This window comes from Canis aureus, chromosome 35 (genome assembly GCF_053574225.1).
Source record: "Canis aureus isolate CA01 chromosome 35, VMU_Caureus_v.1.0, whole genome shotgun sequence".
Lineage (NCBI taxonomy): Eukaryota > Metazoa > Chordata > Mammalia > Carnivora > Canidae > Canis > Canis aureus.
Window position 1 is genome coordinate 8480515 of NC_135645.1, and position 26739 is coordinate 8507253.

General features: G+C 44.0%; 1 protein-coding gene and 1 long non-coding RNA gene across 2 annotated transcripts; one reads left to right on the forward strand and one right to left on the reverse strand.

Moving 5' to 3' along the window:
• Positions 1 to 1090: 1090 nt before the first annotated feature.
• Positions 1091 to 19252, reverse strand: UPK1B (uroplakin 1B). Its single transcript, XM_077883921.1, has 7 exons — positions 19165 to 19252; positions 17897 to 18097; positions 14830 to 14904; positions 13622 to 13744; positions 11304 to 11483; positions 5799 to 5882; positions 1091 to 1929 (listed from the first exon to the last, which is right to left on the reverse strand). Exons 1-7 carry the CDS (start codon positions 19231 to 19233, stop codon positions 1879 to 1881), a joined length of 783 nt encoding a protein of 260 aa, XP_077740047.1. The 5' UTR covers positions 19234 to 19252; the 3' UTR covers positions 1091 to 1878.
• Positions 2315 to 17052, forward strand: LOC144305232 (uncharacterized). The gene is made up of 3 exons (XR_013372288.1): positions 2315 to 2379; positions 2563 to 2638; positions 16730 to 17052. It is a non-coding gene; the product is annotated as an uncharacterized LOC144305232 (long non-coding RNA).
• Positions 19253 to 26739: the final 7487 nt, after the last annotated feature.

The following is a 26739-nucleotide window of genomic DNA, read 5'->3' on the forward strand; positions in this document are numbered from 1 at the left end:
GAGAGCAGCAGGGGGGCCATCTGGCCCCACGATAACCCTTTCCTGCTCCCACTGCTGCCTTGAATTCCACTAACCAGAGATCAGTTTTCAATTATCCATGAAAAATCCACAGAGAAGATTAAGAGAGTGGAAACTAGTTGCCACTCACCCGTTAGTATGAATTAGTCTGCACAAAGCCTTTCCCTTAACCTAGCTGAGATCAAATCACAAGGAGAATGGACTCGTGTGGGTAGATTTGTGGAGCACTCAGGAAACTGGGGCGATGGGGGGTGGAGTCAGGAGAAGACTTGGGGGCAGAATTTGCTCAGCCAGCAGAGCCCTTGAGGCACTGGAAAATCTGGTTAGCAGTGGAAGAAAAAGGTGTCAGAACACATGGGAGAGGCATTTCAAAGCTTTGTCCAGAGTAAGCTCCTTCCTCTCTTTCTCTTCTAGAAGACCTTGGAGAGAACCTTCTCCATTAAGTGCAGGTGTCATTTATCCTGACACCCCACACGCTCTCCTGGGGACAAAGTGGGGCAACGGAGGGGCAAGCTGGTTAAGTGTCAGGACAGGAGCCTTTGGCCCCCTATTCTGGGATTTAGGGACGGGCTGTGCTGCCCCAGCTTTACCAGCAGGTGCATGGCAGGGGTGCGCCCGCACCCCACTCCTCCCTTGTGCCTCCCTACACCTGGGCTCAGCCTAACTCCCCAGAACCTGGTCAGGGTGTGGGATCGGGGCACTCCTTGTGACTGAGTTGGCTGTGAGTAGGACCCTGAAGAAAACATACATTTCCTTCACAAGGGGACATAGTTCAGTGTTTGGAAGTTCCAGAGGCTTCCACTGCAGGAGGAAAAGGGCTGAGGAGCTGTAGCTCCATCACCACTACTGGGCTACATGCAGGAGTGAAAAGTAAAAGTAAATTTAGAAGTTCCAACCATTTAGCCATACAACAGGGTTACAGGGCATCCAGCAGGAAGCCTCACCCGGTTGCATTTCCCCCTCCTAAACTTTCATTCTAATGAGCCCAAAAGGCTCTTCTGTTAAAACACTCATTTTGATACTCTTGTATGTGACCAATTATGCCATCGGTAAAAACAAAAGAGAGTGAACATATTGAAAGCCCTCTTTATTTGTAAGACCAGACAAATACTGAATTATAAGGATTTCTTTCAGGACCACAGATGGAAACATAGTTCAGAAGAGAAATATTTCGACAGTAACAGAAATCACCATAGATCACGTCGCTACTCTCCAGCTTGCTGGTCCCCTGTTGGAAAGGTGTTTCAAGTGGAGACCGCTAACTATATGACAGGCCCGACTCTGTCCCCAGAAGTCCACATCTAGTTCATGGGACAACACACATGTCACCCTGCCGTGTCCGAGACGAAGTTTCAACCACCAGTAACTCAAGGTCAGACATCGTCCTGGAGAACAACGGGGTCCTCGAGTGGCTTTAAGGGGTCACTTGTGTCTGTGTGATGGGAGCCACCCTAGAGCAAAGGCCAAAGATTTTTCTCAGCAACTTTTTCCTTAGTTTTCTCACCTGGGCAAGATGGAGATAAATGAAACCCTTTGCACGTCTCTTGGAAAGCAGGGTGCAGTGCATGCAAGTTTGCTGTCCAAGTGCAGACTTGGGGTGTCAGGCGCTCGCAGTGATAACAGGGTTCTGGTGGATGGCTCCATGCCCCCGTGTTAAAAATAAGCAGAGCTGGAGGTAGTTACTGACTTTCTCAGGTCTTTCCTACTGTCTATAAGAATGTTGCAGAAGCCTCGACGAGGCTGAGAACACTAGTGAGAATTTGGAGAGGCTGAGCGCCCAGGGGAGCCAGACCCAGTGAGGAGGCCGCCTGGGCACAGGGGTGGGCCTGCAGGAGGGCGGTGGGTGGTCACGCCGTGCTCTTAATATTCAATTCTGCTCCAGTAGAACATGGTACCCAGGAGAACCCAAAACTAGAAAACAAAGGGGGAAAAATAAGGAATTATTTTAGAAACATCACATACTTGGGGGAAAAAAGGATGTTGGGTTCACTCGGGCTTAGATGATGCCGAAGTTTTAAGAGTCGCCTTAAGAAGCCTCATGGGGCAGAGGTCACCATCCTGCCACTCAGGGATCACATCCCATTCCTCACTTTCCTGCCCCAATCTGCCCTAGAATTAATTACCTGGCTGCTGGGGTTGCGCCTCCCAGTCTGCGCTAAGCCAGCCCCATGGGGAAGTTCTTTCTTCTTCCCATCAGGGCTAATGACCTTCCAGGGTGTTCCTAATTCTTGTATGGGCCACTTGGAGGTACAGGTTTCTTGCTTTCTAGTGCCGAACCTCTCCTCCCACAGGACTCCCTCTTTTCCCCAAAATGCTCATGACCTAGAAGAGCAGCTCCTGAAGAATGCCATGGAACTCAAGGTATTTGACTCAGGCAAGGGGTTAGAGTATCTGGGTTCTGTGGCACCTCTGCCACCCGCTCCCTGCATCTGGAGAGTCATGATGGTATTATTCTTCACCTACCCCAGAGTTAGATGCTGGAATGAGAAAGAAATACCATTACCACTAACGTCTGGTGTTTTTTGACAATTTTCTATACAACAGGCACTGTTCTGGGGCTACCCATATAACAACCCTGAATGCTTCCTGAACCCTATGAAGACACCAAGGCACAGAGAAGGTAAGGAGCTTGTATCCACGGAGACTGGCTGCCTACCCAACTGTTGTGGGGATTTCATGCTAAAAGGATTGGATACGTTGCCTTGCCCAGAGCAGGTCTTCAATACATGGAGTTCCTTTTGCTTCCCTCTTTGGAATTTCAGAGAGACTTGCTAAATTCAGAGTCTGTTTGATGCTTGTGGAAATGTCCAGGGTTTCCACTGGTCTGGAGTTCTAAGATCCATAGGGGCCTTTCAACATTATCCCACAGTTCCTGCCAGCATGGCACTAATAGAAACTTCACTGTTACCATTTTCCATTCATTTGACAAACTGTCAGACACTTGCTAGGTGTTCTGCTAGGTCCCAGGGGTACAGAGGGCAGCTGGCTCCCAGTGGTGGAGCGACAGTGACAGGACAGGTGTGTGCAGGGTGTTGTGGGAGTTCCTGAGGGCAGGTGAGGGACCGCAGAAGACCTCTCAAGGGAGTTCATTTTCCCTTCCTTCCTGCCTCACTCAGCTTCTCACCCCAAACCCAGCATTCCCTAAAGTGTCGTGGGCATACACCTAAGGGACCCTTGCAGGTGTCCACGATGTTAAGACCATTTGCATAATAATATTGAGACTCTATTTGCCCTTTTTACTGTTTTCCACATTTGTGCTGATGGTGCAAAGACAGTGGAGGAAGGTAAAACAGCTGGCGTCTTGGCAGGATTCAAGGCAGAGGCACTAAACTGTGTTAGTAGTTAGTGTACTCACTGCTATGTACTTGCAGTCCAAAAAAAAAAGAGTAGGTTAAAAGATTTAGAGTTTTAGAATTTTGGGGTTGTTTTTGATGAGGCAGTAAGAATTACCCATTTTATTAAATGTTTACCTTTGAATATACATGGTTTTTATTATTTTTATTTTTATTATTTTTTAAGATTTTATTTATTTATTCATAGAGACAGAGAGATACACACACACACAGGCAGAGGGAGAAGCAGGCACCATGCAGGAGCCCGACGTGGGACTCGATCCCGGGTCCCCAGAATCACACCCTGGGCTGCAGGCAGCGCTAAACCACTGCACCACCGGGGCTGCCCCTATACACGGTTTTTAAAAAAAGATTTATTTATTGGGGCACCTGGGTGGCTCAGTCAGTTAAGTGTCTGCCTTTGGCTCAGGTCATGATCCTGAGGTCCTGGGTTCCAGCCCCATGTTGGGCTCCTTGCTCAGTGGGAAGACAGCTTCTCCCTCTCCCTCTGCTCCTCTCCCCAGCTCGTGCACATGCTGTCTCTCTGTCATTCTTTCTCTCAAATAAATAAATAAAATATTTTAAAAAGAGATTATTAGAGACAGAGAGCGTACGCTCATGTGCATGCGGGGTAGGGGGTGCAGACGGAAAGACAGAGAGAATATCAAGCAGACTCCCCCCAGCAGAGCAGGGGGGTAAAGGGGGAGGTTGCAGGGGAGAGGGCAGGGGGAGCCCAGCATGGAACTCGATCTCATGACCCTAAAATCATGACCTGAGCCGCAATCAGGAGTCAAACACCTAACCCACTGTGCCACCCAGGTGCCCCTGAATATACATCTTTTTCATATTCTTGCAACAGAAAATATGCGTAAAGCAGTTGCATACTGAAATCCGATGGTTGGCTTAAGGAGAGGCAGTTGTGTGACTGTTTAAGTTGTGTAGTGAACTAGCCATTTTATCATGAAACACGATTTTTGAATAAATAAAATCTTAAAAAAAAAACGATTTTTACTTGAAAAAAAAAAGACTAACAGATACGCTATGGTTATTCAGATTGGGTGTCTGGCTGGCATTTTCTCAAAAATTTACAAAGCGAGCATGTCACTTCGAGGAAAACAACTGACAATATCTGTTGCCAGTGATAAATTTGGGCGCACAGGCAAAAATCAGGCAACGTGTGTTTCTGCCATGATGGGCTGAGAGCATCCCCGTGATTGAGGTCCTTTGCAATGTGGCAATAGCAACAGATGTGATTTCCTGGTAGGGCGTAAAGAATTCAGTCTACATTTGGAAGATCACATAACACAGTGAACCAATATTTTCCCAAATGACCAATGCATGATGTTATAGAATCATGAATGGGTAAAAAGATTTATGCAAACTGCAAGACAAGCCAAGGTGAATATATTTTAATAGAATAGATTCTGAAAAGCTTGTTGTCATAGTTTTAGATTCCACATTTTAAGAAACTACTAGTTGTCAAGTTTTGTATAGTGCCAAAGGAGAATGATCACAATTATCTTTAGATAAGGCTATCCAAACATTCCTGGTTTTCTTCCAACTACCTATCAGTGTGGGGATGGATTTTTTCAAATCCTTCAACCTAAGCAACATACTACAACAGATTAAGTGAAGAAGCAAATATGAGGACCAGCTGTCTTCTATTAAAATCAGATACATCTATTAAAATCAGAAGATACCCTTAAAAACGTAAAACAATGCTACTTTTCTCACTTTTTTTTTCAAAGTGTTTTAGAAAATAGTCACTTTTTTCCACACAAATATATTGTTAATGGTAACATGTAATTAGTTTATTATCGTTATTTTAAATGAATTAGTATTTTTTAAAATTCTGGGTTAATTTCCAATAGGGTAAATACAAATAGATATAGCCCCCATAAATAAATAAAAGCTTGTTGGAGTCCTCAATAATTCTTGAGAGTATAAAGGGGTTCTTAAACCAAAAGTTTAGAACTGCTTCCCGAATGTAATTGCTTTTAATCCTGACAGCAAATTTAGAATCATAAGGGAAAAAAAGTTTTTTTTTTTAAATGCCTAGGTCCTGCCCCTGGATCCATTGAATCAGAATCTCAGAGGTTGGGGCCCATCCAGGCATGTTTTCTTTGCTCCAAGCTTCCTCAGGAAGTGGTATCTAACCACTTAGATATCCTTGGTATCTAACCATAATGAATTGAGGAATTAATGAGATCTGGAGAGCTGGAACAGCAGCAAGTGCTCCCCCATCGAGGAGTGGATCTGCACCCCTTCCCCTCCAGCGGATACAAATGCTCCACCTGCCAGTGGGATCCAGCGTCCTTGGTCGGTGCCAGCAGCTTCCTGACTAAGCCCTCAGGCCTGAGGTTTTGTTTCCAGACTGTCTAGTGTGGTTGGGCTAACCAGGGGCGAGCTAACCAGCTCTCTCCTTTTCATGTGCAGGGAGATACTCACAGTCCAGCAGAGAATGGCAAATCCAAACCAGGCGACCCCCCAGGCGTGTCGGTTCATAGGTCCAGAGATCAGTTCATAGCAGCCCTGGGGGAGTCGGTGATCCCACATGGGGGTGAGAGGAACCAGAGAAAAAGATGTTAAGAGATGGGTAGAAAGCACATTTCTATCTGGATCGATACTGTTCCAAAGTCCAGTTTCACATACTATTTCCACATCCCCGTGGACTGCCACACGCTAACGGGGCTTTGCTGAGAGACTAGAAATAATGCTGTCCAACAACTACTCTGTATCACAGTATTTTGTGTCTTTATCACTCAGTCTAACAAAGGTGCTGCTATTTTAGGCTAACATTTTTTCATATTGAATAGGTGGGCAAAAAAAAAAAGTATTCTTTTTTTTAAATTGTAGTATAAAGTACAATATAAAGTATTCCTAATAAAATCTGAGTATTTTTCTCTCCCTAAAGATTTTTTTTGGTGTTTTTTTTTGTTTGTTTGTTTTGTTTTTTGTTTTTTGTTTTTTGTTTTTTTTAAGGGCAGATTTACTTTTTTATTTGTCCGTTCTTAAGGAAAAGTGCTTCTGGTCCATGAACCTCAGAGGGTTTGTTTTTTTAACCACTAAAGGAAGCCCTGTTTCACACGTCCTAAATTCTCATTTGCTATCATATTTCAACATATCTTTACTGGATTCTAGTGAGATCTTGAGAAGCCACGGTGTGCATGCAAGTGATTCATTTTTTATTTTATTTTTTTAAAAGATTTTTTATTTATTCATGAGAGACACAGGGACACAGGCAGAGGGAGAAGCAGGCTCCCCACAAGGAGCCTGCTGTGGGACTTGATCCCAGGACCCCGGGATCATGACCTGAATCCAAGGCAGAGGCTCAACCACTGAGCCACACAGGCATCCCTGATTCATTTTTTTATTAATCAAATTATTCATTCATGCATGCCATAATCCTGTGAGTTTTTATATGTGGCACACTCTGTTCCAGTCGCCATGCAGAGTGCTGGAGAAACACACGCACGTGGGGTTAGAGCTGCCCTCTGAGTGACCTGAGCTGAAGCCTGGGAGAAGTCTAGGAAATGCAGCAGCCGGTGGTTCTGTGGACCATTGAGGTCCAGAGGGAAATGTCCTTAAAAGGCTGACCTGAACGGTTAGGCCTGCCCAGTGGCTGCAGGTGACCACTTAGGGTTCCATCTTTTCTGACCCAGCTCCAGGCCCTTGTTAACCCACTTACAAACCCTGCCTTTGCTAAGCCTTTATTTCTCCCTCATGTACTCTCCTCTGTCTATGTTATAGGCATCTCCATTCATCTACGTGCTCAAGTAAGAAATTTTCAAATTATCTTTAACTGTTCTTCTCTTATCCAACACCAAATACTTAGGCAAAACCTTTTGGATCTACTTTAAAATATCTCAAATCCAGGGGTGCCTGGGTGGCTCCTTGGCTGAGCATCTGCCTTCAGCTCAGGTCATGATCTTGGGGTCCTGGGATCGAGTCCCATATCGGGTTCCCCACAGGGAGCCTGCTTCTCCCTCTGCCTATGTCTCTGCCTCTCTCTGTGTCTCTCATGAATAAACAAATAAATCTTAAAAAAAAAAATAAATAAATCTTGAAATATATATATAAATAAATAAATATTAAATAAATAAATATTAATAAATATATATTAAATCCAAACACTTATTACTTCCTGCTCACCTTGGTCCACTGTGGTCTCCTTCCAGGATTACTACAACAGCCTCTTACCTGGTCTCCCTGGGTCCTGAGTCCACTGTTGGCATCCTATTTATTTATACAGTGCCAGAGGGATGCTTGTCAAACATAAATTGGATCACTTCAAATCCCTGCTCAAAAGAAATGGCTTTCTGCCACTCTTACAACGAAATTCTGAGTTCTCACGCTGGCCTACGGGGCCCTCTCAGATGCGGCTCTGCCTCCCTCTCTGACCCCCGCTTCCTCTACCAAAGGCTGCTTCCCTATGAAGCTAATGAGCTTAAGCTTCAGGGCTGCTTACTCACAAGCCCATTTCAAGGCCCTGTACCTAATTTTGTATACATATTTTTCATTGTTTTTCCTAAGAGTGATCTTTCCCTACTGATTGAAGCCCTACAAAATCTAAAGTATCCTTGCAGTCTTCTTTCTTTTTTTAAAAAAATTATTTATTTGAAAGAGAGAGAGCACGAGCACAAGCTGGGGAGAGAGGCAGAGGGAGAGGGAGAAGCAGACCCCCGCTGAGCAGGGAGCCCCACACGGGCTCAATCCCAGGACCCCGAGATCATGACCTGAGCTGAACACAGACACTTAACTGACCGAGCCACCCAGGTGCCCCATCTACTCTTCACTCATTCTGACCTTGCCATGCTGACGTCCTTTAATGTTCTATAAAAAGCTAAGAACGCTCCCCTTTGGGGCCTTTGCACTTGCTGCTTCCTTTGCTCAGAACTCTGTTCTCCGATCTTTAAGGGAGCATATCATTTCCTCACTTAATTCAGAACTCTGCAAATATTATCCCAACAAAGCCTTCCCTTAGCCTTATAGAAAACACCACTCTTTCCCCTGGTCTTTCCCAGTATGCTTTCTCTGCTTTACTTCTTGCTTGTGGCATTTATCACCACCTGGAGTTTGTCATGTATTTGTTTGGTAGCTTGTTTGGTCTCTCTCTCCTCTGCTACAGCACAAGTCGTGGGCAGGGATCTTATTGTGCTCATTGCTGAATCTCTGGAACCCAGCACAAGTGCTCGGTACAAAGTAGGCACCTAATAAACACTGATAGAATGGATGGAGCAGGATATGAAGTCATGATTACAACAGTATCATTTGTGACACAGTAGCTCACAAACACTCCTCTATCCAACACTCACTGATCCTCCTGACAATCCTGGGAGGTGAGGTGGTTGTTTGTCTTAATATGTATAAGAACCCACTTATGTCAGGTGCCAGACCCTGGGCTGGGGGCTCAGCGGTGACCAGACAAACATGGGTATTGTTCTCATGGAAATCACAGACAAAACCCCAGTTTTTTCACCTCTTCTAATTTAGTTCCTTATCATGATGCTTTTATTTTTTTATTTTTAATTAATTAATTAATTAATTAATTTGCTTTTTAAAAAATCATTGTAACAGTCCATCCCTTGATCTCCTTAGTTCTGTGATAATGTTCTTGAGGTACCATAATCAGAATTTGCACATAGCATTTCTGCGGCAGATGGACCATGAGTAAGAATACAAATATCTGCCTCTGACATGCTATGTGAAATTCTGGTTAGTTTTTTCCCCCACACTTATGATGATATCCCTGATTTTGTTAGCCTTCATTTGTGCAACGTAGATTTCGAAAAGCTACAACATGGATAGGAAAGAGTCATTCCCCTCTTCAATCACCCACCCACCCACCCAACATTTCTCAGTGTCTGCTCTGAGCCAGGCAGGAGGTGTGAAGTACTGAAGATCCAGAATTGAGTAATGCATGGTCCTCAAGGAGACTCAGAAAAAATAGACTTGGGAGCAAATACTTACACAATGGCTCAAGGTGTCAACTGCCATAAAGTATATGAAGGTGGCATATTTTCCTTGGGGGAAAAAGGTCTGCTATAGGAGGATTACCAGGACCTAGAACTCAGAAAGAGCAGTGGTGTGTGGGAATCTGGGGGCCAGGAGAGGGAGAAGTGGAAAGGACTAGTAGATAAGAGATCATGTTGAGGGGGAAGAATGAGAGATTGAGACAATGGTAGCATGGGGAGCTGGAGACAGAGAGGAATTTCAAGCACAGGACTTGACAGGGGAGTAGGGTTGCATGATGGTAAGTTTGTAGTTGTGGTGTATTTGGTGGGTAGAGGAGGTAAAAATGTTTAGGATAGGCGAGGCCAAGGAACCCTACGGGAGGAGGTGGGAAGGGTTATCAAAACTCATGTGGAGGTCCCTCGCTACTAGAACATTACATGTCTGGGACACCTGGGTCACTCAGTGATTGAGTGTCTGCTTTTGGCTCAGGGCGTGATCCTGGGGTCCTGGGCTCCGGTCCCATATCGGGCTCCTTGCATGGCGCCTGCTTCCCCTGTCTCTGCCTCTCTGTGTGTCTCTCACGAATAAATGAATAAAATCTTCAAAAAAAAAAAAAGAATATTGCATGTCCTAGGGAGATACACTGACTATCTGACTATCTGAGGGCAAATTGTCCCTTTCACAGAGATGATACGGTTTATATGCAATCCAATCCAATCAAGACACGTTTGTGTGGGCCCGTGCCAAGGTTGAAATACTGAAAGCATTTATTACTCCTGAGAGTGGTCATTATATTGCATATTGTGATTATAAGGAATGAATTTAATTTTTAGAGCAGCTTGAATGTAACTTGATTAAAATGACACCAAAACAATGTTGCTGAAAAGCTAAATAAGGATTGTTCTGAAGGACTCTGCAAAATAATCTGTATCACTCCCATGTCCTCTTCTGGATTAATGCAACCAATCCGAGTCCAGGTACCCTTCCAGATATGGCACGATGATCAGCTCTTCAGTGTCTTTCATTCTGAAAGTGCACTGTGTACTATGTGCTATCAGACTAAGGAGTCTGACATTTCTCAATATTTAATGAATTGGCACACAACCAGCTTTCCTCAAAGCAGAAACTTGCAGAGCAGCGTAAGCATTTCAGAGGCTGACTACAAGTATATGAGAATTCTCATCAGGCTTTTTGGGAATATTTCCAAGTTTTTTCTTGGCTTACAATCTGGGCTCCAGAGCCAGACTGCTTGAATTTGAATCCTGATGCAACTATTTACTAGCTGAGTGACCTTGGGCAAGGTACTTCTTATAACTCAGTTCTTCATCCATAAAATAATCATCCTGGCACCTACCTTTGAACATTAAATGAGTTAATATATGGATGGCACTTGGATTAGTATCTGGCTTTAGTAAGTACTCAATAAATGTTAATTTTCATGATCATTCTATCTTTCTCATCAGGCTGGAAACACTTTCTCAGAAACCATCTGTATGTAAACTGCCTCTACCCAAATCATCAACTTAATATTTTATTAAAACTATCTTATATTGCCACTGAATAATGAAAGTGGTTATATAATTACTGCATTTGCCATCAGCAATCGCCATTGCCTTGGCACTAGCAAAACATTGTTTTTGTATACACCTCTTCCGATTTACATGTTGCAAAAATAGAACAAATCTGTGTTTAACGGCAATAGTTTTTGAAATGCCAATTCTATTGTACAAATAGTTTGCATTTAAACAAAGTCGGACTTCACTGTTGCAATTCTCATGTTCTGTTAGTTTTATTAAAATGTAGATTCTCCTTGATCAGCCTGAGATTAGCATTCACATTTTACTCACAGGGAAGGGAATAGTTGACACGGAGGTTTAGGAAAAAGGATGCGGAATCTACTACCTATAGTTAATAGGTATAATAGACTAGATTGCCTATAGTATTTCCCTCATATAGAGCAGAAATCCTGCTGGCAGGTCTTGGGCAGAGAGGACTCACCTGCTTGTGATAGTAACCAGGCACTCCTAGCTTGCAGGCTTCCAGGTTGAGAGGTTCTTGAAGATTATTCATCACACAGCACTGACGAGGCCATGGGTAGTCGGCATCGTTGTTCTCAGTCCGGAAGGCAGACGTATATTTCTGCCAGTCTGATGGACCGTTTACCCCACAGCAGTGGTCCTGTCAGCAGAGGAGAGATACAAAATTCTCTTCCATGCTCCTTGCTAGAGCCATCAACGTAGCAACTGAGATTTCATGGAGAAAGAAGATATGGAAAGTGTACCTTATCTTACGTTTACTAAAATTCCCCAAACAAGGGCTGAGAGTATTGATAACCTTTTAGAGCTTACAAAGTGCTCCAACATTTGTTACTTTACTAGCCACTAATGAGCTCTTTAGCCTCTGATGAGTTCAACTCCCTACTATGCTTCATTTGCCTTCACTGTAAAACATGGCCTTGTTTCCTTCACGCAGTCCGTGGTCCTCGGAGTTCCTCTGAGGATTAAATTAGCTAATGTGCCTGACCTTTCTAGTACCGTGTCTGCCCATGGTAAACCCTTAATTATTATTAATACTAATATCTTGATACAACAATGTGAGGGAGGTATGATTATTCTCATAGGACACATAAGCAAACTGAGAATCAGAAAATTACAATTTTTAGTGACAAAGAAGTGATGAGTAATTCTTGTTTTACATTTCTGCACTTTTAACATTTTCTAGAGTACTCATGTATTACTTTTATAATGGGAGAAAATACACTGGGAAAAAAAAAAACCAAAACCTGGTGGCAAACAGCTATGCCTCTACATAGGAGAGGAAGATCAAGGAACACATACCTAATATCCTTACACTCTGGATAGAGTTGAGGTTAGGGAATAAAACATACTTCATATCACGTTCCTTCCTTTGTAGAAATTCTGCTAAAATGTTTCAGAGGAAGAAATTAAAACTACAGGCCCCTCTCCACTTTCAGAATAAATTACTTTCAAACAAACTTGATGATAAATCAGCTGGCTTTAAGGCATATCCTACTTTGCCACTGGATTATGGAAAATATCTTGCAAAGGAAAATAATTATCCTGTATTTGACCTGAGCCTTTTGGGGGGAAATGGTCAAGTTCAGACTGGGGTTTTAAAAGTTGGTAAGGAGGTTTTTCAAATGTGTGGGGATTTGCATTTTCATTTGAAGAGCTTAGTACTTGCTAACAGAGTGGAAAAAGTACGTGACCTATAGTCAGAAGAATGATAGAAAGTAAAACAGTGACCAATGATTGGGAGGTCCTACTGGGGTAAAAAGAATGATTGGAATGAGAATATTCAGGTAAATGAAGGAAGTGACAGAGGATAGAGGGTAAGGAGACATCAAAAACGGGTCAGAGGCTATAAGAGAGTTTGCTGATGATGTACTGTGAGCCAGTGGAGGGGGAGGGGAGGCAGGGGTCAGTGTGAGAGTTGGGTCAGATTAGGAGGGATAGAAATTTGTATACATAAGGCAGTATAGGGGCAGTAGTGGATATTCTGAAAGACTTGGATTTTTGATGACATTTAAGGTACACTTGCATATAAGGGATAATGGCCAGTTAGACAAAAGTGGGCTATCAAGTCAAGTCATAGCCCATGGTCCTTGGCAGGACTAGCCCATAGGTTCTAAATAAGCAAAATAGGCAATAATTGCCATTTGCGTTCACTGTGGTGTGGAGGAAGCAAACATTTTCTTTCAATGTAAGTGATGCTTGAGTTCCAAGAGGGAGGGTGTGTGATTTATCTAAATTTCTTAACAACGTCATTATCCCTAAATGGAAGTTAATCAACGTCATCACTCAAAAATAAAATATAGACTTAGGAGTCCCACTGAGTGATGTGCACACAAGAGGAATAGATAAGATAAATAAATGAACTGGCCTATGTCCAATCTCTTTTTCTTTCTTTCCTTTCTTTCCTTTCTTTCTTTCTTTCTTTCTTTCTTTCTTTCTTTCTTTCTTTCTTTCTTTCTTTTTTTAGAGAGAGCCTATGTGAGCAGGAGGAGAGAGGCAAAGGGAGAGGGAGAAGAAGAGAGAGGATCTTAAGTAGGCTCCACGCCTAGCCCGACACAAGGCTTGATCTCATGACCTTGAGATCATGACCTGAGCTGAAATCACAAGTCAGACGCTTAACCCACTGAGCCACCCAGACAGGTGCCCCAGTCCAATCTCTTTTTAAAGGAAACCACCCTAGAGGTGGTGGTCCTCACTCTTTGTATTTACTCCCAACCATACCTTCCCTCTGGATACTGGTCTAGGTATAGAATGCTATGACCCCAAGACTGCAGGCATTACCTGGAGCATGAGTCTGTCCCAGGTCTTGGTGACTCCATTATTTTTCCATTGGTCATCATTGTTTGGAGGGCTACTGTTTTGGTACCTCTCCAGCATCTGCTTCAGGAAGAGGTTGGGTGTGAACTATGGTGGGAAGAGACAACAAAAGGAGAGTTAGCACACTCTCCCCAAGGAAGCCAAGTGATTTGCTCAGCCTGTTGCTAGGGGCACTGAACATTGTCTCCTGGAGCAAAACTTCTCAGAGGCACCAAAAGGGACGGGGTGGGTGTGAGGGTGCTCTGGATGGCTGAAGTCCCCATGAAGGAAGAAGGACACCCCCGCCCTCCCTCCCATCATCTTCAAAGAAATCCCAGTGAGACCAAGGTGGACAGGCATTTTAGGCTTAGGCTAGGAAATGGAGAAAAGGAGAGAAAGCAGGATGCTGAATTGAGAGGAAGTCTTAGATGTGGTGGATGACATCATCCTATTGCAGGGTCAGTGGCCACAGTGCAGTGGGAAGAGCACAGCAGTGTATGCTTGGGCCCGGAGCGTCGCTCTGCCTGGATTCAGCATTCTTTTCTTTTCTTTTCTTTTCTTTTCTTTTCTTTTCTTTTCTTTTCTTTTCTTTCTTTTCTTTTCTTTTTTCTTTTTTTCTTTTTTTTCTTTTCTTTTCTTTTCTTCTTTTCTTTTCTCTCTTTTCTTTTCTTTCTTTTCTTTTCTTCTTTCTTTCTTTCTTTCTTTCTTTCTTTCTTTCTTTCTTTCTTTCTTTCTTCTCTTTTATTAAGAGATTTTATTTATTTATTCATGAGAGACACAGAGAGAGGCAGAGACACAGGCAGAGGGAGAAGCAGGCTCCCTGTGGGAAGCCCGATGCGGGATTCAATCCCAGGACCCCAGGCTCATGCCCTGAGCCAGAGGCAGACGCTCAACCGCTGAGCCACCCAGGTGTCCCTCAGGGCTCTTTTCTTTCACTTACCAACTGTGTAACCTCAGACAAGTTACCTCACCTTTCTAAGCATCATTTCTTTACCTGTAAAGTGACCATAGTGATAATACCTATTTCATAGAGTTATTATGAGGATTAAGTAAAGTTATATATGATATTAATGCACATATTAGAGTGGCTGTACAGACTGAGGGCCTAATACATGTCAGCTATTACGTTGTTATAATGATAATGATGACTTACATGATCATTTTTGCTCTGTGCTTTTTGCAATTGTACTCACAAAGTCTCGTTGTGTGGCTGCTGTGATACAAGACGCCACTTCAAAGCCATATACTATAAACATCAGAATGAAATACTGGAAGGGAAACAAATGGGAAAAAAAGAATTACATTTATCTCCAAAAAAGAGAATTTAAAAAAGATAATTGTTATAGTCTTTCAGCATATTCATCTAAGTATAGCCATCTAGTCATTAATGAAATTATTCAACAAACACTCATTGATCAGCTGTTTGGAGCAGGACTTGGTGCTAGGTGCTAATCAGCCCAATTCCCTCCTTATGCCCAGAGAACAAACGACTATTGAATACAGAGCTTTCTCAGTCCTGTATCCTACATTTCTGTTTTGAATGAGAAAAACAAATCAAGAGAATGAACTGATGTGTGTATGTGTGTTTGTTCAATGGCTGGCAAGAGAGTCTTGGTGGATCAGACACTATAGAGAGCTCCATAAATTCCTTCTCACTGAGGGAAATTTTCTTTATAGTTTACTGAAAATTTAGAATTACAGAGGCCAGAAAAAAATAAACCAGATCGTGTTTAATATCCATTGTCCCTCCTGATAAGGGTCCAGTCTCACTAGAGTGGAGTGGATCCTGGTACACTGCCTTTCACCAGCACTCTTCTCTCAGGCCCCAGCCTTCCAGGTACGGGTCAGGCGAGTGGAACAGACCTCACTGTGTTGCTGCTGTGTGTGTGTGTGTGTGTGTGTGTGTGTGTCCACACTCACACATGGGCACACACGCTTTTGCATGGTGCCTCCCCACCATACTGCTTCTATTTATGACTGAAAGATATCTGAACGTCAAGTTGCCTCTGAATCTGGGATGAGGACTATTTGTGAGGGTCTGTCTTTGCTTTTCTGGACCCTGCATGTTCACTTTTGTTCCCTGGATTCTTCTAGGGGGGCGTTGCAGTCAGTGTCCATGGGGGAGGGCAAGGAAACCTGTTCTCTCTCCAGGGCAGGGATGGCCCCCTGAGCAGGACCCTCTCCTGCCCTAACTACTCAGCTACTACTCAGAGAAAGGCTTCGGCTAGGGAGTTAGCAGCAGGAGCATCTCCAGAGGCCTCATAACACTTGCTGCCTTGTTTTTTGTTAAGAGCTTTGCTGGTTGGGGGTACCTGCCTGACTCAGTCGGTAGAGCGTGTGGCTCTTGATCTTGGGGTTGTGAGTTCGAGGCTCATGTTGGCTGTAGAAATTACTTAGAAATAAAATCCTTAAAAGAAAAAAAGAGCTTTTTTAATACTCTCATGATTATATTTTGCACATTTAAATGAACAGACAAATGGATTATTTTCCTCCTTGAGGAGGACATTATTTATACTGTCACCATAATATTCATTTCTTTAAGTTGACAAATCTAATTATCCATCCTGATTTTGTCCTTTTATCTATCCACTTGTATCCATGGGAACATGAGAATTTCTCTTAAAAAGGGAAAAAATTGAAAATACAGATTTTTCCCATTTGGTAGCCTGTCATTCTTTTTGCCTCTTCTATGCTCTTTTTAAAGGAAACATTTTACATTGCTTTCAACACTCTTACCTAAAAGTGTGAGAAATATCACACCTTTATTCCTTTGTAAAAAAGTTGAAAGGATTTTGTTCAACAAAGTATTTTGTTGAACTTTCTAGCAGACATAAATATATAAAAATACATTAAACATAAATACATCAAATCTTTTGATAGCTGAAATGTTATAGAAAAAAAAGCTTAGTGCATGGGTTTTTAGTATCTATATGACACTTATGACAACTTTTTCACACTGAAAAAAAGGGCTTTGATGGCTCCTCTTCAAGGGGCTGGGAAACCCCTTAAGGACACTCCAGAAAGGAGGCGCTGAGGATGCAGGGTTTTTCCCCACCAGCCCCTGGGCAGCTGCCCTGCTCCTTCTCTTTGCAGGACACGGTGAAGAATGTTCCCTCCTGGCTTTGTCAGGTATACATGGCTGCCCTAGGTGAGACCAGGATGCAGGTAAAACTTGTCTCTGGGGATACCTGCCCCTCCTCTCCCTTTCCCTGCATTCTTTACCCACCTGAACAAGTAAGTGGGTGCTTTTGTCCCAGAACAAACTCATGCTAAAGGAATCAGAGAATGTAAATGTTCTGCATTCCCTGGGTGTCAGGGCAAAGTTTAGATCACAGGAAAAGTAAACCAACAAGCACTTTAAGTTGCTGGGCTTGATCTATAAAGATGTAACTCAAGTCCTGCAGCACTTGGGTAGGAGAGTTATTTCAGGGTGGGGGGTGGGGGGTTTCCATCACAGTGTGAGGAAAAAACCACTGTTCTGAGCATGGGGGCCAAGAATCGAAGTCTAGACCCAATTCCAAGGGTTCTTAGCTTTGCTGGTAGCAAATTTGCTTCCATCTATGAAGCCGGGACATGACCTTGCTGTCTGTGGCTTAGGGCTGAAGCCTCTGCGGCTGCGTAGTGTTAGAGGCTCCCCAGGCAGGTGGGGCCAATGCTGTGCTCTATAGTGCTGCGTGTCAAGGTTTTCTAGGGTCCCTGAAGAGTAGAGTGAATACAAAATATGGGAAACGCAGGTCATTATACAAAATCATCAGCCTTGAGCTCAAAAATGTCTGAAAATGCTCATGCTGTCTCTTAAAAATGCACACATATTTTGCATTTTACATCCAAAGATATGAATGACTGATTGGTATTAAAATAATACTTTAAACTCCTTATTGTCAAGAGAAAAAAGCCTAATGATCATGTTCTCACGCTGTCTCTCCTTTGACCTATGTAGCTTCTGGCTGTACCTGCTGGATGCATGCAGATACCAGGTGGAGAAGCACAGATCTGAAAAATTCTCAACAGGATCACCCCCATGTTTCTCCTCTGTGGGTTCTCTGTACTGGAATCTTCTGGACTTGCAATGGTGGAGGGCATCCTTACCCCCACATGGACAAGCTTCACTGCAGGAGAGTCTTTTGCGCCTTCTCACCCCCACCTGGCTCTCTCTGTTCCCACCTACCCCACTGTAAGCCAAATCACTGCGCTCAGGGAAGAAGAAACAGTCCACCAAAATCGGTCCAGGAGCAACTGTAGAGAGTTTTAAGGTCTCACCGCCAAAAGGATTTTCCTGCTGGACTTCATGATGCCTACAATGCCTAGAACAGACAGGCAAAAGAGGCAGATGCCCACAAACATGCCGATCCAGGCCGCCCCGTAGATGTCATCGTTGTCGGTGGCTTCAAGCAGCGGGTACAGGCTGTGCTGGTCGGATACAAAGAAGATGCACTCTGCCATCAGGGCGATGCCGCACATCTGGGGGCAGAGGGCGTTTGTCAGGCTGGGGGGCAGGAGAGAAGCATCGGGAGAAGGATGCAGAAGGGTGGGAAGGGGGTTATGAGAGAGACTAATTCCGTCCCTGCAGAGGCTCAAAGTGATGGACTTAAACTCATCACCAGGACATCAAACAGCTCATACCATCCTATTAATACATTGCATGCTTCCTCCCACAAGTCACTCCCTTATTGCTGTTTGGGAAAAGACCCAGGCAATTTCAGACCATCTAGAGTCCTTGGGGGCATGAAGCACAAGCAACATCTTGTGGGGAGATCACCTCCCACTCTCCCACTGCCTTTCACCCAAATTCCTGGATTATAGTATTTAACCCATTCTTGGTCATGCTCATTGGTGCCAGAGAGGCATTGAGTATTAGAGCTGGAAGGAACCTTGGTGGTTATCTTTCTCACCCCTTGCATTTTATAGACCAGGGACGTTGGCCTTGAAAGCCGATGACTTGTCCAGAGTCACATGGACTTGGAGGCAGGCTGGGCCCAGAGCCAGCGATCCTGGCTCTCAAGTGCTCTGTCAGCATGCCACACCCACACAGTGTGGCCTCTGAGCCACTCTCACATCCTGGTATTGCCTTCTGTGTGATAAGGACAAGTAAATGCAAACATTTATCCCCAACAGGCTTAATAGAACAGTTCCACGGAAATCAAACTGAGGTGAAGTAGGAAAGAAACACCACAGCCTGTGTGTGGTGGGAATGTTTGGACACTGACCACGGTTGACCTGGCTTCTTTCAGATTTTTGTGTCTTAAGGTTGGGAGGGAAAGATCCATTCTTTTTTAAAATCATGGTCTTTCAACATATTGCACAGTTCCACATGATAGTTTATATAATCAAGTTCTAGCTAACATATTTTACTATCACATTCCCTGAAAAAAGAAAAGAGAGAGGAAGCCAGTAATTATATCATTATTTTCCTTTAAACTTTCAAAAGTGAGAGTTTAAAGGAAAAATAAATAATAATCCAAATAATAAAAAATAATCCCCAAACCATGATTTCAGAAAGAACTTCCTGAAAAATACTTGTTACTTACACCAACAATCACATTTCCAAAAATCAGCAGGCCCTGGAAGCAACGAACAGTGGAGTCATCTTTGGCCATCTTCAGGATTTCCCACAAGCTGAAGACACAATGGAGAACATTACAACTGAATCGGACCAGGTGACAAATGCCGCTCCAAGTTCCCGGATATGCCTACCTCACACCATCACGTATCACCTTCTTGTGTTCCGAAGCATCCAAACCAAAGTCAGGCAATCATTTAGCAAGGGAGGGAATTTGGTTACTAAGCTCTCGAATCACTGGCATTTTTTTTAAAAGCCTTTATTTATTTATTCATGGGAGACACAGAGAGGCAGAGACACAGGCAGAGGGAGAAGCAGGCTCCTTGCAGGGAGATGGATGCAGGACTTGATTCCAGGACCCCAGGATCACGACCTGAGCTGAAGGCAGATGCTCAGTCAATGGCCACCCAGGTGCCCCTGGATTTGAGATACTTTAAAGTAGACCCAAAAGGTTTTGCTTAAGTATTTGGTGTTGGATAAGAGAAGAACAATTAAAGATAACTTGAAAATTATTATTATTATTATTTAAATTATTATTTGAAAATGGTAAATCCTTGGGATCCCTGGGTGGTGCAGTGGTTTAGCGTCTGCCTTTGGCCCAGGGCGCGATCCTGGAGACCCGGGATCGAATCCCACGTCAGGCTCCCGGTGCATGGAGCCTGCTTCTCCTTCTGCCTGTGTCTCTGCCTCTCTCCCTCTCTCTCTGTGTGTGACTATCATAAATAATAAATAAAAATTAAAAAAAAAAGAAAATGGTAAATCCATGGCAGAGATGGTAGTTGGTGCCCATATCGATTACAGGCAGCTGTTAAAAATCATTATTATCAGAATATTCTGTTACCTTCAAAAATAGCTGGCAATTTTAAAAGTACCCTGTTTATCCAAAGGATACAAAAATAGATATTCGAAGGAGCACATGCACCCTGATGTTTATGGCAGCATTATCAACAATAGCCAAACTATGGAAAGAACCAAGTGTCCATTGATTGATGAATGGATAAAGAAGATGTCACACACACACACACACACACACACACACACTGGAATATCACTCAGCCATCAAAAAGAATGAAATCTTGCCATTTGCAATGACTTTGATGGAACTAGAGCATATTACGCTAAGCGAAATAAGTCAATTCCACTCACATGTGGAATTTAAGGAACAAAACAGATGAACATAGGAGAAGGGAAGGAAAAATAAAGTGAGATAAAAACAGGAAGAGGCAAACCATAGGAGATTCTTAGGTATAGAGAACAAACTGAGGGTTGCTGGAGGGGAGGTGGGCGGGGGACGGGCTGGGTGGGGGATGGGCATTAAGGAGGGCATGTGTCATGACGGGCACTGGGTGTTATATGATGAGTGGGATGAGGCACTGAATTCTATTCCTGAAACCAATACTACACTATATGTTAACTAACTTGAATTTAAAGAAAAGCTTGGAATAAATAAGTAAGTAAAAATCAAAAGTACCCTATTGCACAAGGTGGGGGGTGGGAAAAGAGGCATTGACATAAAGTTCCTTCCATGTGCCACTCAACTAGGACACATCTAACTCTCATAGCCTGATTAGGTAGAAAAAGAAAAAGGGTGAGGAGCCTCATTCTGCAGATGAGGAAACTAAAGCTTTAATTTAGGTAATTAAGGTCCCTGGGGCCACGCGATCAGTAAGTGGAAGAGCTAGGCTGGAGGCGTTGGCCAGTGTGGCTGGAGCTCCAGGCCATCCCCCCAGCCCACCCTGGCTCCCAGAAATTATTCACGAGGTTTAGTGCTTTGTATGGCATTAAAACTCAGTAGGCCTCTCCCTCCCTGAAGATTCTCTGGAAGGAACACGGAGGTAAGTGTTTTGGGTCAATTACTTTAGCTTTTATATTTCAAATGCCTTCAGAAATGCCATCCAGGGGGCTCCTGGGTGGCTCACATGGTTGAGCATCTACCTTCCATTCAGGTCAAGATCTCCGGGTCCTGGGATGGAGCTTTGGGTAGGGCTCCCTGCTCAGTGGGGAGCCTGCCTCTGCCTCTCCCTCGGCCTCTGCCTCTGCTTGTGTTCTGTCTCTCTCTGTCTCAAATGAGTAAATAAATCCTTAAAAAAAAAAAAAAAAGAAAGAAAGAAAAGCCATCCACATCTCTTACTGTGTTACTGATTTGAATAACGAATCACTGCCTGCACTCAGGCTCTAAGTCAAAATGTATTAAATGATACAACCTGAGTTTTGAGGTGTACAAAGATAAATAAGGGAGATTGCTGTGTTCTAGGATTTTATGCTCTAGCAGGGAAGCTGAGATAGTTCCTAAATAGTTTTAATACATCCCGTAAGACCCTAAGTGCTGTGTGGGAGTTCTGAGTATGGAAATGGAAGCCCTCCAGAGTGTGTATGGTTTGGGTGAGGAGACTAGAGGTGTAGGGCGGGTGTGGGAGGAAGGTGGGGTGGCTGACATTCCAGGGAAAGGAAAAAGTCAGGGAGCGGAGACCTAGAAGAGCAAGGTGACCCTGAGGTAGCAATGGAGGCAGTGTGGCTGCAGTGCCCGTTGGTACAGGGCATCAATGGGAGGCAAGCCTTCTACGTGACTCAGACCTTGCTAAAATTGAACTTCATTATTCTACTCTACCGTAAGCATTAATGACCTTCCAAGTAATCTCAACTTCTCTATTTTCCCTTGCTCGTTCAGCTGGGTAGCTATGGGGATTGAAGGAGTCATAAGCCATGAGTGTCTGGGGCCCAGAATTGAGGGCATCCGTGGGTCATCCATCAACGTTTGCTGACTGAATAGAAGAAAGCGGGCCACTGGGATAAGATCTTTGTGTGTAGTTTCTGCTTGGAAGTGGCATTCATTCTTCCCTGCAATTGTTCCGGTGACTGTTACCTGCCAGACTGAGTGGAGCCAGGGTGCCCCGAAGGAGTTAACGCACAGGCGCCACCAAGGGAGATCTTTACTCGTGTGACCAGACCAGTCACAATGTAAAGTTCCTTACTGGTATGCACAGACATTGCTCCCGACCCGCTGAGTGATGATCTAGAGACAAAAATAAATAGACGGGGAAAGTTCAGACAACACAAGTATAGAGAGTCAGGGGCAAAAGTCTGGAGAAGCCAAGGGCAGCACCGTTTCGACCAGTCCGGGCTAGGCACCCATTTGTTGGGTAGCAGCCTATTTGGGTTGATTAGCTGGGCTTAAAGAACAGAAAGAGGGCAACGTGTCCTTGCAAGGAATTTCAAGTGTGATTGCAGCAACATGGATTCAAGAAAAAATGATTGTAGGTCGAATCAAAGGGGAAAAAGGACTACAGACAAGAGGAAGAGTATAGGCAGGCCACCACGCTGGGCTTTCAGGGCGTTGCTGAAGGGACCTGAATGTGGGATTGGGCCTGGGTGATTCGTTAGGCCCCATAACCCACTTTTCCAAAGACGACCTGCCACACCAAGTTCTATAAAGGGGGAAGAGACAAATGGGTACTCTGTGGGAGGACTGCCTGTCAGGATCAGGATGGGACCCAGACAAGAGTGGGAGAAAAGAAGGAGGAGGTCGATGAGGGGTGGCTTTGAGCAAAAAGAAGAGAAGAGTGAACTGAGCCGGGCAGCGGTAGGAAGTGCTGGGGAGGCAGCCTGACTGTGGGGGAACCCCTGGAGGGCCGGGATGTAGCGATGGGCAAGGCCACGAGCCTTCTCTCCCCTTGCCCCGTGCATTCTCCTCTCCGTCAGGCCTCTGGGGTCAGTGGCACACAATAACCGAGGAAGTCACTCCCATCCTCCAAAATAACAAAACCATGATGAGAGCTGTCATGGAATGAGCACTTTGGGTGTCCTCAGCGCACAGTAGGCACCTCATGCTCATCTCTCAACAGAGCCAAGAGGTGTTGTTTTGTTTGTTTGGGCGTTTGTTCACTTATTTTATTTTATTTATTTATTTTCAATTTTTAATTTTTATTTATTTTTGTTTGTTCACTTTTTTAACCAAAATCTGTACTAATTTCTTACGGCTGCTGTAACAAGTTACTACAAACTCAATGGCTTAAAGCAACACAAATGTAACCTCCAAGGTGGAGGTCAGACGTGTGAAATGAGTCTCACTGGTATAAAATCAACCTGTCCGCAGAGCGGCCCTCCTGGAGCATCTAGGGGAGAATCTGTTTTCTTGTCATTTCCCAGATGAAGAGAGGGAGGCTTGAGAGATTGCTTACTTTTACTCAAGGCCACTCTGCCAGAAAATGCAAAGGCTTAGATTCAGGGGCGCCCGGGTGGCTCAGTCAGGGAAGGGTCTGCCTTCCACTCAGGTCATGGTCCCGGGTCCTGGGATGGAGCTCCGTCTGGGGCTCCCTGCTCAGCGGGGAGTCTGCTCCTCTCTCTCCCTCTGACCCTCCTCCCTCTTCCTCTCTATTTATTTATAAATAAATAAATACTCTTGAAAAAAATAAAAAGCTGAGATTCAAACCCAACTCTGCCTGGCTTTGGATATTTCACTTAAACGCTATACAGTTTCTGAAGTCCTGTCACAGAGCTAATATAAAAGTGACCCCTGGCTCACTTCTGTGATGACCCCCAAGCAGAGCCACACAGGTCCCCCGTGTGGCTCAGATGCCTTTGCCAAGGTCAGAATCACGGGGCCTCTCTTCACTCACCTCTCCAGCTTCCTGTGTCTCCGTAGCTCCTGTCTCCTTAGCTCCTTGACATTGCACGCATATTTGCACATTTTCCTCAAACCCAGGGCTGCACCCACATGTTTTTCCAGAAAACTTGTTCAGATATATCCCAACCCTGCAGTTTTTTTCACTCACCTCTTAGGACCGAAATTCTTGGAAGGAAAAGGTGCAAATGTGCAGGTTAATGTGAGCTGACATTTCATAGCATCTCTTTGGTTGCTTGTGTTTTAGACTAGGTTGGTGTCTAGAGGACCCAAAACATTTGTTGCTTCTGCCACACAGCCACAAATGTCCAGTGAGATGGTAGTTAGGGAGCCACGGGTAGGCTTCTCAGGGCTCACGGTGTAGCCTGGTGGCTGTAGTCTGTGAGCACACCCTGGACTTGGGGTCAGAATGCCAAGGTTCAAACCCCAGGCTTGTCCATCCTTTCTGTGGACCCCTGGACAGTGCTACTCAATGTCTACTTCCTCATTTATAAAATGGGTAAAACGCAATGTGTTTGATGGGGTCTTTGTGATTGCTGAGATAAAAGATGGGGAAGTGGCTGGCAAAAACTTTTTGCTTATAAACATGAGAAATTGTGATTGATAACCAGTGGCAGACATAGGAAGAGCAGGAAATTGGGCTATGGCTTTGCTTTATGCACTAGTGACTCCTGGGGCCTTGCCAGGAGGTTGGAAGGTGACTGGTCCCACTGCCAATGTCTTCTAGGTTGAGGTGAAGCAGTCTCTCTACCTTCCCTCTATCTCCTGCCTAGGATCCACTCTGCTGTAGGGATCTATAGGCCTTACACATGTGTGCTTCTTCTTATTTTCCATGGAAGGATTCAGGGGTGAGGGGTGGGGTGGGGTAATAATCTCTTTGGAACCAGAAAAAAAGCTACCCCGTTGTGCTTGGGGTATGTGGCCAGAGTCAGGTATCAAGCAGCACATCTGGATGGGAGGGACCCTTTCTGCATTCCATCAGCATTCCTGAACTGTCAACACCCGGATACTGGGCTTCATCGCTCTGGCTTTGGCTAGCTCCAGGGCCTCTGCTCCAGACTGAGGTGATGTAGAGCGGGCACTCGTTATTCTCCTCTGTGCCCAGGCCGCTTTCCTCCTGACGCAGAATTTACTTAGGGAGGATTCTGCTCCCCTTCTGCATTCTTTTCTCCTGGTATCAACATACAAGGGGGCCCCTGCACTTTTCTGCATGAGTCTCCAAAGCAGGAGAAGGCCCTGAGACTGCATTTTATTTATCTTTCTAGGTCCAAGGTGGCACAGTGCTTGACACATAGTTGGCACTCAATAAATTATTTTGCTAAATAAAAGGCAGATAAAGTAGATTTTAGCTTGGGTTAGAGAATACAGTAAAGTGGGAAGAGCAGGGGCTTTGGACAGACCTGAGTTTGAATCTCTGCTCTGCAGCTTACCGGTTTTGTGAGCTCAGGTCATTTCTTAATCTTACTGAGCTTTATCTCTAAACAGGTATCATAATCACTAACTCAAAAGGTTACTGTGAAAATTCAGTGAGAATATAGGTGAATATTAATACAATATTATTACCCAACCAATATTAATTTTATTTTTGCCTTCAATTTCTTGAAGCAGATAGACCAAGCCAACAGACTTGAATGGTGAAAGCACCGAAAACTAGTGATTTTATTTTGCTTTAAAACACAGAGCCACATTTCAAAGAACATATGATTTTAATACGTGATGTGAATATATAAAACCAGATCAAAGTTTGGCTGAAGCAAGAGTGGAGAGTTTTCCCTCATCAGTTCTGAATTTCCAAGCCACATGGTGAGCCCCCACGTGGCTAGGAACCACTCTTCTAGAACTAACAGGAATGAAAAATGTAGGAAAAGTACTGAGTTCAAAGGCAGTTGCCCAGGGAGTTAGAAGACACTCAAGAGTGAAGTTGGGAAACCCTGGTCAAGAGGTAATGTTGATATTACCTAGTCTCTGTGTCAAAGAGACCTGTGTTGGGTGGAAAACTTCTAGGAAAGTTTCCTGGAAAAGAGGCAACTTCCATAATAGACAGAGAAGGGGTCTGGGAAGGGGTTCCTGGCACACTTGGAGCAAAGGCAATGTGATTTCTATGAAAGGAAATGGTCAGGCCTGGCTAAGCCTTCAGAATTCTTTGAAGGCTCTGAACACCTGTGCACCAGGGCAGACTAATGAACTTATTAAGTAAAAACAAGAAAAACTTAGACAAATTTTCACACTGATAGCTGTTAAAAAAAAAAAAAAAAAGACATTATGAATTTATGGCCCTTACCGGAGAAGACAGGCATGGAGAGAGAACCAAAGGGAGGCCCAGATGGCACCATTCTACATACAGAATAAAAACTGTGGTGTTCCTTAGGGCTTTGCCTAGGATGTGGTGCCCAGTTGTTTGATCAAATACCAGTCTAGATATTGCTGTGAAGAGAGTCTTACAGACATGATTGACATTTAAATCACGATATTAAATCAATAGGCTTTGAATAAAGCAGATTACTTTCCGCAACAGGAATGGGCCTCTTCTAATCAGTTGAGGGCCTTCAGGGCAAAGACAGATTTCCCAAGCAATTCTACCTCAAAACTGCAGATTTCAGACTCAAGACTGCTTCATCAGCTTCTTTCCTGGATTTTTGGTTGCTCTACAGATTTGGGGCTTGTGAGCTCCTACCCACGTGAGCTATTTCCTTAAAACAAATATCTCTTTATTTGGCTGAAGATGTAGAGGCTTTGTAGTCAGTCCTCTTGTTGAGCAAATGAGGAAACTGAGGCTCCCAGAGGGGAAGTGACTTGTTCAAGATCACAGATGTGTTTGTAGAGTCAAGATTCAAGTCCAGATCTCCTGACTCTTAACAGCCTTTTATTTATTTATTTATTTATTTATTTATTTATTTATTTATTTATTTTTATTTTTTTTTA

Coding starts and splice junctions, on each gene's coding strand:
- UPK1B (XM_077883921.1), bottom strand. CDS start 19,233: ATGGCCAAAGATGACTCCACTGTTCGTTGCTTCCAGGGCCTGCTGATT. Junction 13,745..14,829: donor CAGCCACACAACGAGACTTT/GTGAGTACAATT, acceptor TTCCCACCATAG/TTCACACCCAACCTCTTCCT. Junction 1,930..5,798: donor TTGCCATTCTCTGCTGGACT/GTGAGTATCTCC, acceptor TTTGTTTTCTAG/TTTTGGGTTCTCCTGGGTAC.